Source organism: Rutilus rutilus, assembly GCF_951802725.1.
Source record: "Rutilus rutilus genome assembly, chromosome: 12".
NCBI classification, from domain to species: Eukaryota; Metazoa; Chordata; class Actinopteri; order Cypriniformes; family Leuciscidae; genus Rutilus; species Rutilus rutilus.
Window position 1 is genome coordinate 12,004,056 of NC_140217.1, and position 15,016 is coordinate 12,019,071.

Genomic DNA, 15,016 nt, shown 5'->3' on the forward strand with positions numbered 1-15,016 from the left:
AACTAAAACAAGCCTGTTGCATTTGACGATAGGGGGCGCTAATGCTGTAATTCACTCTCACCCACAAGAGAGAAAGAACAGCAGAAGAAAACAATGCTAAACAAAACAAACAAATAAAATGGGTTCGGAAGAAGGAGTCTTTAAATGCAAGTAGCACGTTTTTTATGTCAAAGTGTTATGTCGGTTTATGATTAGCCTGATTTCTTTACTTCCAAAAAACGTAATGCTTCAACAATAACAACATGCTGATATCATAAAATTGTCAATGTATGTGATTAATTCCCTTTTCAAGTAGTGGTAAAAGGCTAAATATCGTTACCAGTCGTCTCTATGCATTTAGGGACTGATGCCAACACGGCAGATCTGATTGTGTGGAGAGTCAGAAACAACAGTCTCTTTACAGGCAGAAGAAATGCAGCCATTAAAGCCTTTGAGTGAGTGAAACCAGTCCTGACTTTACTGAGTGCTATTATGCCTTCTTCTTCTTCTTACTTATTTGATGCTGTTGATCTGTCCATCTACAGGCTGTATGTGAAAGAGAAACAGCTGGAAGGGAAAGTGACCCCTGCATGGGTTCGAAAGAAGTGGGAGAATCTAAAACAAAAGTATAAGGTGATGACATGCTTTAAATTTATTAGCTTGTTTGCAAGTCACATGTCTGCAGAAATCAATTAAATACAATAGAAATACTAATGAATTACTCTGCTTGAAGGTAACTGTTAAATGACAGTTTATTGTCATTTTTGTCCGGATCTATGGGTGTGAACTGTCCCAAAGAAAAAAACTTTATTGATATGAAAAAATGATTGATAAGAAAATCTCATAATAATTTTTTTTTTTTAAACAAAGTGCTTCATTGCCAAATCATGAGGTAACAACCACAACCACAACCACATGCAAATATAAATAAATAAATAAACATTAAATGATGGTAAAATGTGTCAGTGTCAAGGTCAGTAATTCTCTTAACAGAGAAGGTAAGGTTGGTAGTTTTGGTTGTAAAATGTCACGTGCTGTAAGTCCCTCTATTTATTAATTCATTTATATATATATATATATAAAACATAATAATCCATGATAATTGTAAAAATTATAGAATATGTAGCCTAAGCTATAAAAAAAAAAAATTAAACATAGGGGTGTAAACAATATATCGTATCACAATATATTGTAATACAAAAATGCAACAATAGTGCATCGTGGATAGTGAAAATATGTATTGTGTATTTTTAGAGGACAAAATTTAAGTTTTCAGAGTTTTAGTGTCAGTACTACATTCAACCACTATATACAATGTTGAATATAATGTATAATAATGCAATTGCTGAATATTTATGTTACCAGTAAAAAGTGCCTTACATTATTTTAAACATATCTAGTCAGTATGTTCAGCTTCAGAATCATGAATATTTTTAATCTGGTGTTACCAGCACCAAGTCCAAGGCTATTCATTTACACCCCCAATCTAATACCAAATTTAGCATACATTTTTTGTTCACCTTTTACTATATGTCTTGGAGTATCGCAATAATATCGTATCGTGGGTTCAGTATCGTGATATGGATCGAATCGTGACATGAGGGTATCGTTACACCGTTTTTTTCTCATTCAAGATGCAAGGAAAACATCTTAAAACTTGACTGATAAACTGAAACCTTTCTTGAAAATTATATAAAAGAATCAGACGAATCAACACGAACATAATATGGACAACTGATGGGAAAATGCTTAGAACGTCTCAATTTAAATACACTCACCTAAAGGATTATTAGGAACACCTGTTCAATTTCTCATTAATGCAATTATCTAATCAACCAATCACATGGCAGTTGCTTCAATGCATTTAGGGGTGTGGTCCTGGTCAAGACAATCTCCTGAACTCCAAACTGAATGTCTGAATGGGAAAGAAAGGTGATTTAAGCAATTTTGAGCGTGGCATGGTTGTTGGTGCCAGACGGGCCGGTCTGAGTATTTCACAATCTGCTCAGTTACTGGGATTTTCACGCACAACCATTTCTAGGGTTTACAAAGAATGGTGTGAAAAGGGAAAAACATCCAGTATGCGGCAGTCCTGAGGGCGAAAATGCCTTGTTGATGCTAGAGGTCAGAGGAGAATGGGCCGACTGATTCAAGCTGATAGAAGAGCAACTTTGACTGAAATAACCACTCGTTACAACCGAGGTATGCAGCAAAGCATTTGTGAAGCCACAACACGCACAACCTTGAGGCGGATGGGCTACAACAGCAGAAGACCCCACCGGGTACCACTCATCTCCACTACAAATAGGAAAAAGAGGCTACAATTTGCACGAGCTCACCAAAATTGGACAGTTGAAGACTGGAAAAATGTTGCCTGGTCTGATGAGTCTCGATTTCTGTTGAGACATTCAGATGGTAGAGTCAGAATTTGGCGTAAACAGAATGAGAACATGGATCCATCATGCCTTGTTACCACTGTGCAGGCTGGTGGTGGTGGTGTAATGGTGTGGGGGATGTTTTCTTGGCACACTTTAGGCCCCTTAGTGCCAATTGGGCATCGTTTAAATGCCACGGCCTACCTGAGCATTGTTTCTGACCATGTCCATCCCTTTATGCCCACCATGTACCCATCCTCTGATGGCTACTTCCAGCAGGATAATGCACCATGTCACATTGGTTTCTTGAACATGACAATGAGTTCACTGTACTAAAATGGCCCCCACAGTCACCAGATCTCAACGCAATAGAGCATCTTTGGGATGTGGTGGAACGGGAGCTTCGTGCCCTGGATGTGCATCCCACAAATCTCCATCAACTGCAAGATGCTATCCTATCAATATGGGCCAACATTTCTAAAGAATGCTTTCAGCACCTTGTTGAATCAATGCCACGTAGAATTAAGGCAGTTCTGAAGGCGAAAGGGGGTCAAACACAGTATTAGTATGGTGTTCCTAATAATCCTTTAGGTGAGTGTGTATTATTGTTATTTAATGACTTTTTTTCCCCATCTACCTTTTTTCCAATGGAAATTGGCAGGTGCTGTGAATTCTGCAAACAAATATTTGGCAACAAACTTTGCATCAATATTATCTTAAAAATAATTTAAGGAAGTTTTTCAAAACCATATGAAACCAACTTGAATACAAAGAGTACATTTCTAATAACACGGTACACGTACCCGCAATTCATTTGTCTTTGATTGTTTATTGCAGGACCTCAAAAGCCTCAGTATGGTGGGAGGAGACACAGCAATTGCAACCTGGAAGTGGTATGCAATCATGGATGGTGCACTGAGTGGCGAGATCCCCCTCAACCATTTCATCAAGCCGGACCAAGTGTCCTCATTTGCTCAGGACGCTCCTCCCATCAAGCAGAGAAAGGAAGAGGATTGGTTGATAATCCTGCGGGAGATGGAGAGGAGACAGGAGGAACGAGAGAGGCAAGCGGCGGAGAGGGAGGATGAGAGAGACAGACGGGCTGCAGCGAGAGAAGAAGAGCGAGACCGACGGGCTGCAGAGAGAGAGGTGGAAAGAGATCGAAGGGCTGCAGAGAGAGAAGAAATGAGAGAGGGACAGGCGCTGGAGAGGGAGGAGAGGAGGGAACGGGAAATGTTTGCCAGAGAGGACCGGTGGGAGAAAGAGATGCTGGCTAGAGAAGAACGGCATGAAAGGGAATGGAGAGAAAGAGAGGAGAGGAGAGAAAGAGAAGCTGATGCTAGAGATGAAAGGCTCTTTAAAGTCCTCGAGACATTTGTGGCCAACAAGTAAAACTTACTGATAGTTACATTCCAAGAATCGCCTATTTTCTGCTAATAAACTGTTTTGCATTGCCATGATGTGTCTAGTTCTTTTGAATAAAAAAAAAATGAGGTAAAACTTTACAATAAGGTTTCATTAGTTAACATTGGTTAAACTACATTCGTTAACATGATCTAATAATGAACTGCACTTCTACAGCATTTATTAATCGTTGTTAATGTTAATTTCACATGTACTAATACATTATTAAAATCTAAATTTGTATTTGTTAACATTAGTTAATGCACTGTGAAGTAACATGAACAAACAATTAACAACTGTATAAAATTAACAAAGATGAACATATACAGTAACAAATGTATGGTTCACGGTTAGTTCATGTTAGTTGATACATTGACAAATGAAACCTTGATGTAGTGTTACCAAAAAAATCAGTATTACTCTTTCACAAATCCAACAAATCCAATTCATTTAGTAATTATACTAATTAAAATAAACCAACAAGACAACACCAACATGTCATGATTTAAATTTTTATCATTGAACAAATCGAACAGATAGCAACACATTCGACGAAAAAACAATATACCCACAAAGCAGCACACACAGAAACACAATACCTGCTGAGCTTTTACATTCTGAGGGTATTCAGGTAACACAGGGTTTGTTAGGGAACACAGAGTGAGACATTCAGTGAATTAAGTTCCTATTTTAACATTGAACGTTATGTAGAAGAATTTGTTAGGTATCTGAAAAAAGGTTATAGAGTCAGATTAAGCAAAAGTTGAGGTAACAAGTAACTAACTCTGAACCAAACCATAACCTTAACACTATAGTAAGTACATGTAGTTAATTAATATCACTCAGTACTTACAGTATTTGAGTAATAACAATATAACAGCGTCAACTTAAAAAAAAGTGTAACCAAAGTTGAATTGGGCTTCAATGAACAAAGGCATCAACACTAACACAATCAGGACAACATCTGGGAAGATGCTTAGAATTTTTCTGTTTAAATATATTTATGTTATTTAAATACTTTATATTGAATTGCTTATTTTCCTTATGTCTATTTGAAAATGTGTCTTTGCAAACAAATATTTGGCAACAAACTTGGCATCAATATTATACAAGCATCGTTTTTTTTCTGAAAATAAAGCATTTATAATATTTATTCTAAATATCTCATTTTCATATAATCCTCTAAATAAATACTTAAAGAGATGACAAATATTTAGAATACATCTATATAATTACACAATGAGTTTCTGTAGTTGATATTTGATTATTAATATATGATTTTCACAGAATACTTCATCTTATTTAATTTAAAATTATGTAATTTATCTAAAGACTGAATGGTACAACACAGGTTAATCAGCTTTCATTGATTGGTGGAATTAAAGGGATAGTTCACCCAAAAATGAAGATTCTGTCATCATTTACTCACCCTCAAGTTGTAACAAACCTGTATGAATTTCTTTCTTCTGCTGAACACAAAAGAAGATATTTTGAAGAATATGGGTAACCAAACAGTTGATGGATCCCACTGACAATCCAATATTATGGAAGTCAATAGGGCCCATCAAACTTGAGGGTGAGTAAATGATGGCAGAATTTTCATTTTTGGGTGAACTATCCCTTTAAGCACAGTGCTTCATAAATACTTCTATTGATTGCAAAGCATGGCACATCAGCTTATTATGTTTGACCAGAGTTGACAAAGAAAAATTCAAGTTATTCAAGAAATCTGATCACAGGAGAGCCCTGCCACTTCCTGTTACACTAGCACAGTATTGCACATCCCGAAGCGGGACATTCTCAGACGTGAGACTCGTCCAGATCCAGGTCAACAGGGGACAGGAGGAGCGGAGAGCGGGCATGGGGTATGAGCAACGAGGCCAGGAGTGGGTTCTCCGTGCCACGGTCCTCTTCTGTACTGTTGGAGGCGTCAGTGTTTTGCAGAAGCCCAGAGGTCTCCTCATCCTCCGGACTTTCTCTGATCTGTGTTGGGACCAGCCGGGACGGTGTACTCAGGACAGGGAGGGGAGGAGGAAGAGGGGAACAGGCTCTAGAAGTGGAGCTGGAGGCGGCAGAGGGGGTGGGAGACAGACTGCTTCTTACACTCTCCTGATCTTTCCTTTCTTTATTCTCATAGTGAAAGACCTACAGTCAAAATAGAGCAAGTGTAAGTTGCAAGCTGTTGAATTTAGAGGTATAAATTCAATTTTAAAGACACAATGTCTCCACAACAGTCAGAAATGGACTTTTCCAATATTTGCCCCCTGGAATTGATTTCCATTTTTTTTTACCTGTGTAATTATAATCATTTTTAGAATTACCTTATTAAATATATTGTTTTGTCTTTTATGTCAAATACTTGAATATAAATATAACCAAAGTATCTTTCTAACAATATAAATATGATTCAGCAGATTCTTGCATTAATTGCAAATGCACAAATACATGGTGATTAAACATTTAGGTGTGATACCTGTATAAAAAAAAAAAGAAAAAGAAAAAAAAAATAATTCTGAAATATGCCCCCCCATCTCCCCCTGAAATTAAAAAGGTAATTCTCCCCCATTTTCCGAAACGTATTTTCCGAACTGATTTTTTGAGGACATTCTACAATCAAAAAAATGTGTAATATATCACAAAATGTTATCAGCATAGCGCAAAATGTTTAAAATCGCAATAATGTCGTATTGTGGCTTAAGTATATCGATGATATCGTATCATGGGGCCTCTGGGGAATATTATGACAAAAACATTGTCAATTATTGCTCTTCTTGATAATGTAATAATGATTATTATTGTTGATTAACAGAATACATTACAAATATTTTTGTGTGTGGGAACATATTCTAGCTACACTGACAAAAGTTAAAGAACCATTTATGAATTACTTTGATAATTGCATATTATAAAATCAAGACTTCACATTGGTTATTTCAGTAGCATGAAAAACATAACGGTTATAACATACCTGGGAATAAATGATATACAGAAAGCATGATTTCAGTTTTGCATGCTCGGCGACAACTCCCTTTACAATCACTGAAGCTGCCTACACTGCAAAATGAATCACTTACTGTGACTGTAATCGGCACTTTGTCATTTACGATGAGAGAATTCAAAGGAGTACAGATTTCAGTCAGTGAGCGATCACTGAAACAAAACTCCAGAATCTTCAGCGGTGACTAATCTAAATGATTGGCCATAAGCTCAACAGAAACATGTGTGATTGGTTGTAATTCCCAACGCTGCAAAAAAACAAAACATATAAATAGAAATCTAATGCAATGTGAGCAACGTAACGTAATTCATTTTCACATTTCGCTTTATTGCGACAGACAATAGATTTAGTAGAGTCAATTGAACAGATGCAGTTTTTCCCCCTTCTCTTGAGTTTGCGGGGCATGTGATGGCACTTTTACTCCAAGCTACTATTAATTTCCAACCCTGGTCAAGTTCACTCAATGCACCCAAACTTTTCATGTATATTTCAAACTAGAGCTTATCAACGTGTCATTTTAAACTAAGAATGTGTGTAACCCAACAACTCTGCAAGCTTTCATTTGAACACTGTTCTTAATCAGACCTGTGGCAATGCTGGTTTGTGCTGAGCAGTTTTGATGCTAGGTGATGAGGACTCAGATGCGGTGGAAGGACAGTCAATGCTCAGCTTCCCGACCTCTGTGACCCCTGCTAGGCCACTGCTGGGGCTGGCAGTGGCAGTGGGAGATCTGCCCGCTGCTTCCTGGGTCTCAGTGAAAGTCACAGACCTCTTTTGGTCACCATGTACTTAGGAAAAAATAAGAGATTTATTTGCATTTATGCATGTGGCAGACACCTTTATCCAAAGTGACGTACATTGCATTCAAGGTGTACATTTTAAGTGCATGCGATTTCCTGGGAATCGAATCCATAACACTGGTGTTGTTAGCACCAAGCAAGCACTACTGTTTGCCCTACAGACTCTTCCATATATAATTCTCGTAGTGGCCATTTGAGCTGATGTCATAAACCCTATACCATATTAATTAAATTTGATACATGGCTTTCTAAGGCCTCTACATCCTAAATGTGACCAATGCTTTTCCAAAATTACCTTTTTATATGACCTACTACATATCTTCTGCCCCCTGGTGGATTATTAATGCTCTTCAGGAAGTAGAAGAACTTTCAATATTATTTCCATATTTATTGGAATATGTATATTGGCATATTTATTATTTCACTTTTTGCTCAGACAAAGTATTGCAATATATTGATATCTCAAAATGAATATTAAGCAACTTATAGACATTAGGTAGATTTCATTGCTTATAGAAAAATCACATTGAAAATGTACTAAATTACACAGTAGGTATTTGAGGTATGTTTTTTTTAAATATACTATGCCCACCACAATATCAGAAAAGTACTGATCTGTACTTTTTTATATATGCAGCCTGCTCTGTCATTATTAAAATCTTAACTACAACAATGTTTTTGCTATCACCAATTTTTTTATTTAAATTATTGTTCATAATAATGTTTTTTTTTAACATTCTTATACATGCTATATATATTTAGTCAAAAGACTCAATAGACTAGATGATTACATTTATTTTCTGGATTATTATTTTATATATCAGGCCTTACAGGGTTAAATATGCCAAATGTTGTGCACATTAGCATCATAGGCGTTAATTTCATTTTTCATGTAGTCATACAAACATACCTCTGTCGATTGGTTTATTCTTAGGCTGAACGCTCCTGCGGGTTGTTGAGAGTCTGGCTCCCTGACGCCCACGAGACTCGTCCTGCACCCTCGGGATAGACAGCAGGGGTCGCCGCAGCTACAAGACACAGCGCCTTAATTTCATGCCTTAACACAATACACCGAATACAAATAAGATTATAAATAAGACTGAAAGCTCACCTGCCTAAGTCCTCTCTTCCGACCGAGAGGCGGCTGAATGAGCAGATTCTGTCCTGGTTCACTCTGCACACTGGCAACCCTGCAGAATAAAGCCAAGGGAAAGACACACAAACAGAGCGGATGAGCTTGAACTCCTTGGAGAGCTGAACACAATCCCTGTTAAATCCTCCTAATAAACGGGAGAGTTAAGAGGAAATGTGTCCCTTCCACAAATCCCCATCAGTCCATAGCCCTCCACCAATCAAACACAGGGACAGGGACGAATCAGAAAGCATGAATCACAGGTCAGAACCTGCAATATCATCAACAAAAAAACAAAGGGGAATAGAGAAGCTGGTATAGCAGTGTGAGCAGGACGTAACCCCCCATTTGAACTAAGCCATTTCTGGCAATAAGTGAATTTGTGAGTTTCATATGATGGCAGATCAGAAAACGCATTTTTAAATGTCTAATTGTCCACTTTAAACCTGCTAGACCAAACCCCCCCAGCCCCACAGATTGGCCCCCCAAAGAGGAACTCCAATTTGAGCAGCAAAAAGCCTGAAACATGAGTGGACACCATGACACCATGAGGATCACTGGAGATGACATGAGTACCACAGAGTGATAATACGTAAACGGGCATCATTGTCTCTTGCCGAGAGAGAGAGAGAGAGACAGGAAGAAACAGTGACTTGGAGAAGATGAGAAGAGAAAGAGAGAGAGAGATCCTAGTGACAATTCAAGTTGGATGTGATGAACAGGGAAGGCAGGCCCAGCCCCGGCACACAGACGGTGAGACACTGCACACACAGGGCCGTGACACTGTACCTAGACAGGTTACCCTCCTCCAGAAGCCCCTGGGATTCATCTAGCACATTGGGTTCACTGTAGAGTTGGGCAGGGAACAAGATTAGGGGAATAATAAGAGAGACATGCAACCCCCCAGCTGTAGATCAGCCCCCTCTTAAAGGGAAAGATAAGGTAAGATTGGATAAATAAGGTTGTTATAGACAGTTTCTGTTGCTTTCAGTCTACATGAGCTTTAGTTTTGAAGTGGGGTGCTTGTTTACCTGTGACTGGGCAGCATGGTGCTTATGCCTGGTTCAGGCTGAGTGGCGGCTGAGCCCGTGGCGTGACTGGAGAAACGCCGCTGGGAAATGAGCCTGGGGAGGAAAGCTTCGTGCTCACTTACCACGCTGGGGATGCTAATGGAGTCATCTGAAAATGACAGAGTAAGAGTTAATATGGATCATTCAGTAATAATAACATTGGCAAGTGCTTCTAAAATTCCTCAGCAATGAAACCCATCAATTTTACATTAAACTCAGCATGCTGCATTAAATAATTTCTACCAGGTCACGCTAAATAATTTAGCATTAATGACTGTTTTAAAATGACATCTTTGATTAAAATAATCTACATTAAAAGTAACACTACTCACAATAACACAACTGAATTTCATGATGCCATTTAATGGAAGGCATTACAAAAATACTAGTTTTGACATCCATACCATTATTTACTCATCGTTGTGTCCATGGGCATAGCTTGACATCTGAGCTTGGGGGGTCGGGTTTTTTTGGGGCAGACCGTGCCAGTCGCTTTAGTCAGTCACCATTTTAGTCACATTTGAGCTTTTCTATAGTAAACCTACATATTCACACTCCGTGTAACTCCATATATAATAATATTTAAGTGATTTATACTATGAGTACAGAGAGCATGCAAATTACTTGTAAGGGCTGCCATGAGTCTGTTTTGCCAATGTTAAACTAGCGTGCAATAAACACTTCTCAGCAAATAAAGGAGTCAAGAATTACTCACCCTCTGCTTTAAAACAGACATTTACATTTACATTTTTACATTTTACATTTACATTTACATTTATTCATTTAGCTGACGCTTTTATCCAAAGCGACTTACAATTGCTATATATGTCAGAGGTCGCACGCCTCTGGAGCAACTAGGGGTTAAGTGTCTTGCTCAGGGACACATTGGTGTCTCACAGTGGATTCGAACCCGGGTCTCTCACACCAAAGGCATGTGTCTTATCCATTGCGCCACACCACCATCTGCTGGGCTGTTATCCAGCAAAATGCAGATTCATCACAAGACAACAACTTACACAAATGAGATTGGGGGAGAAGTTAGTACGTTTTTCTTAAATTTATTTACGAAATAATTCAAAACTTATTAAAATACCTACATTATATGCATATTTACTTTTGAGATGAACATATCATTTACTTGTAAAACTACATAGTAGCATCTTTCAGTCACCTCCCTGCAAGCTACGCCCATGGTTGTGTTGCTCTAAACCTACATGACTTTCTTTCTTTTGAAGGAAAGTTTCTTTCTCTCCATGCAATTAGCCTACAAACAATTTGGATGGTACATAAAAGCACCATAAAAGTAGTAAATTTGGTCATATATACACGTCACATATATATTTATGAACAGAGACTGGTCTTTTAAGTCAAATCTTTTCAATCAACAGGTTTAAATACGTTACGAAGAAAGAAAGTTAATGTGATTTGTAATGAGTAATGACACATGGGTTAATGATGATAAAATAAAAAAATTCTGAGTGAACTAGGCCTTTAAGCATAAACTAAAGAAGAAGAATTACACACTTTCCTCCTCCTCCTCATCGGTACGACTGAGTGTATCCTGTGAGGGCTGGCGTGAGGGTTGGCTCTCCTGCTCCCAGACAGTTCCTGTACCAGTGTTGGAGCGAGACATGGTGGCAAGACTTAACCTGTATGCAGAGGTGGACGTGCCAACAGTACTGATGGAAGTCTTTCCCTGGTATGCTAAATAAAAAAAAGGGGGAGAGATAGACAGAAAACCATTTCACGTTACATTTAATCCTAGGTTAATGTCTTTCTTAACCCTGGGTAAAGTCCAGTTTTAACCCCGGGTTAAATCTGAGTAAAATGAATTACAAACGCAGGACCATTGTGAAACATGATTAGCCCATGGTTAAGGATGACCCAGGGTTAACAAAGTGTGACAAAACCTGACAGATGGGTAGGTAAACTTTTGATTTATAAGTAATGCTGTATATCAATTAAGCCAGTTCTCACCGGAGCCGCTGTGCACAGCCTCTTTCAGGATCTTGAGCTCGTTGCTGAACTCAGCAAACAGAGAGCTCTTGCAGAGGGAACGTGGGATGAAACGACGCTCTAGTTGCTCTGCAATATGGTGACGGGCTGTGATCTCCTCCTGAGACTCAGCCGGCTGGGTCAACAGCTGAAAGTAGAGATATGAGGACTTGTTCATGAGCATCAACTTTATGGAAGCAAGGAAAGAAAAGTGGCAGAAGATAGATCAGAGAGATCAGAGATATAAACTAGTGGTTGACCATCATATCACCAAGGCTGATATCTTTATAGGAACGTCCACCTGAAGGGCAAAACAAGGCTTTCTTCTGCTGCCTGCCAGTTATTTTTACCAGGTTTGTTTTATCCAAAAATGTTGGATAGTTGTTCATTCATTTGCACTAACCAAGCCTGTGTTAGGTCAACATTAGGTAGCTAGTTAACATTAGCTAATTAGCACTCACTTTTGCTCTGACACAAAGTTGTGTGGTTGTAATGACAGCTCTCAAACTGTGGTTAGAAGCATATTTTCTTGGTTTGCATGGCATGTGTCACGCAAATAAATCCTTACCTTGAGCAAAATAAGCAAACTGACATTCTATACAATCTATATCTTTCATTTTGAATACATACCAATGTCATAAGGTCCTTTAATTTGTCAAGAGATTTAAAGCATTGTTTTTGAAGAGTACGCATGTGTGTACGTGCTCGAGTATGTAAGAACGAGCCTATGATTGAATCTGGAAATAAAGCAAAAAAAAAAAAGAGTAGCTATTAGTCTTCATGTGCCATGTCTGTAATTCACAGCAAAAAAATCTAGCATTAATTAGATCTCAAATGGATTCATTAAAAACGATGCATCATACTATGGTAGAGTCATGTTGTTGTGCGGGAAACGCACCCCAGATTGCAAATTCATATAATCTGTACTTTTGTACGTTTTCATGCTGGTGGCAGTATAAGGGCAGGGATTCTGCACAAGCTATGTAAAAATTGCAGAAGTGGATTTCTGGCAAGGACTTCGCTGTTTTAGTGATTAAAATTCTGCAGCAGGTGGTGTTTATGGATTGCAAGTGCTCAAAACTTGCAGTTTGTTTACATATCTTTTTTTTTTTTTTTTTTTGAAGATTTTTCAATTGAAGATTGAAATTTGACAGGCCTGTGCTGCATTTCTATGGATGTTTTGCGACAGTCATGTGACAAAACTATGCATATATGTATAGTCTTAGTTAGTATCTTCACACAAAAAAAAAGGTTTTAAGTCAGTTATTTATATATTTGGCTGTAGTGTGTCAGTAGGAAATATCAGTTTACATTTCCAAACATTCTTTTTGGAATTAATTGTAATAATCAAGTGAGATTTTTGTATGCACAAGGAGTCTGACAACAGCCGGTATGATCCACACGGAGATCTGGGGCCTCATTTATAAACGTTGCGTATGCACAAAAGAAGGTGTACGCCGCTCTCTACGCAATAATTGGTATTTATAAAAAGCAAACTTCTTGTCTGAAGTTTAAAATCATTGGTTACCCGTAAGCCAATCACATAACGTTTGGTTAAGAAGTGTGTTATGCGCCGACTCAGCCGCATTGAACTTCAACTGTAAACACATGTATGATGCGAAAACAAAACCATCGAGCGAAATACCGGACTGAACATGGCTGTGAACGACTTTTGCAGATTATGTGAAGTAAAACTACGCATCCACGGTACAATCAGCGTCTACGTCACGGCTCTCAGCCCGCTCTCTGTTCGTTGATCGGCCGGCTGTTTTGAGGCCGGAGGAAAACTGAAAGACAGGTCGATTTCTCAGACTGAGTACAGAAGCGAACTGAAATTGAGCGGAAGTACGAAGTCTGACGTAGTCAGGCTAGACCGTTGTGTAAAAGAAATGGCAATACTGCCTCTCATAAATAACATGAAGACTTCACAAAGCAAGTCTTACAATTAACAGCCTACACAAAATCCCGTTTGATCGATCTGCAGTGTAAAACAAACAAAATCAAACGAAGATTACAACAGAAATGCAAATTAACACATATTTGCAAAAAGAAAAGTGAAATATGTTCTGCAATAATATTGGCATGTTATGCAATTCATCCTCATAACACATTGGATCTGTAGCTTTTCAGATGCAATCAAATGGATGGTAATAAAATGCCATGATGCCATCACAATGCATAATGACACACAATGGCTGATCTTGCGCTCTTAGAAGATGTGGCAAATGGAAGGATTCGAAGTGAACGCATCTTCAGACAGCAAGAAGACTTTGATGTCCGACCATTTCTTTTTTATTTCGGCCACGGTCCGAGGTTGTGAGGCTGCAGCATTAAAGGCGTCTGCAACCTTTTGCCACTCAAGTGCCTTTTTGGCATTAGTAATGCCCACACTGTGCCCTCCAAACAACATTTTACTCCTCTTTTCCACCTCACCAACGATAATTTCTACTTCACATTGAGTGAAGTTACGTTTCTTGGTTTTCCTCTCTGTGTTTGCCATGATTTCACAATCGATGAATATTAACTTGTGGGCGTTTCACGGACTATTTATGGGCAACTATGGGCGTGACATGAAGCCGCAAAAGCTGCGCTACATTTAGAATTGATTGTGATTTATTAAGGGAAAACTGCGTAGGATGTGCGTGCGCACGGTTTTATAAATCCGAATATTTCTGTGCGTACGCACGTCCTATGTTTCATCCGTATGCCACTTCTGACGCAAATCCTTCGCAAAGTTTTATAAATGAGGCCCCTGATCTCACCATCTATCTGTGATTACATGAAGAAAAAGAAAAAACTGAGACAGACTAAATCCAGAAGAACTGCGGCAACATCTCCAAGACGCCTGAAGAAACCTTCCTGGAAAGCCACCTGAAAAACTATGCACTAGTGTACCGAGGACAAAAACTGTTTTAAACCCAAAGGTTGTCACACCGAGTATTGATTTGATTTATATATATAGCCCATTGGCATCAGCCATTACAAAACATGTTTTGGTCAACCACTAATAGAAACTTCAGAAAGGTAGTGCATACCCTCAAAATCTCTTACCTTGCACTGTATGAAAGGACGTAGTAGAATGAAGATCGGAATCCGTGTGCGAACAATGAAGTCAATAAAATCCCAAAAAGCCAGACCGCCGACTTTACGCAGAGCCATTTCCTTGACCTGTAGACTCAGCTTGTACCACTGATTACCCAACTGTCGCTCAAAGCAGACTAAGACCACCTTCAGAGCTAGAGGGAGCAGATTTAAAATATTTA

General features: G+C 38.6%; 2 protein-coding genes across 4 annotated transcripts in view; one reads left to right on the forward strand and one right to left on the reverse strand.

The window, feature by feature from the left end:
- The first annotated feature begins 35 nt into the window (after nt 1–35).
- Nucleotides 36–3,809, forward strand: LOC311300521 (uncharacterized protein). Of its 2 annotated transcripts, none has more exons than XM_084424834.1 (4): nt 36–146; nt 341–434; nt 525–612; nt 3,192–3,809. In XM_084424834.1, exons 1-4 carry the CDS (start codon nt 119–121, stop codon nt 3,744–3,746), a joined length of 765 nt encoding a protein of 254 aa, XP_084280960.1. In that variant the 5' UTR covers nt 36–118; the 3' UTR covers nt 3,747–3,809. The 2 variants fall into 2 exon arrangements, with proteins under 2 accessions (XP_084280960.1, XP_084280961.1); XM_084424835.1 differs by having other exon boundaries at nt 50–146; nt 296–434.
- Nucleotides 3,810–3,928: 119 nt separating this feature from the next.
- unc80 (unc-80 homolog (C. elegans)) overlaps nt 3,929–15,016 on the reverse strand; it is a 61,632-nt gene continuing 50,544 nt past the window's right edge. For both annotated transcript variants that reach the window (XM_084424833.1, XM_084424832.1), the window contains exons 56-64: nt 14,805–14,989; nt 11,736–11,901; nt 11,283–11,462; nt 9,720–9,867; nt 9,478–9,534; nt 8,668–8,746; nt 8,467–8,584; nt 7,342–7,544; nt 3,929–5,903 (exon numbers count right to left, since the gene is read on the reverse strand). In XM_084424833.1, coding sequence (XP_084280959.1) covers nt 5,559–5,903; nt 7,342–7,544; nt 8,467–8,584; nt 8,668–8,746; nt 9,478–9,534; nt 9,720–9,867; nt 11,283–11,462; nt 11,736–11,901; nt 14,805–14,989 — 1,481 coding nt within the window. In that variant the 3' untranslated portion in view covers nt 3,929–5,558. The remainder of the gene's footprint in view (nt 5,904–7,341; nt 7,545–8,466; nt 8,585–8,667; nt 8,747–9,477; nt 9,535–9,719; nt 9,868–11,282; nt 11,463–11,735; nt 11,902–14,804; nt 14,990–15,016) is intronic.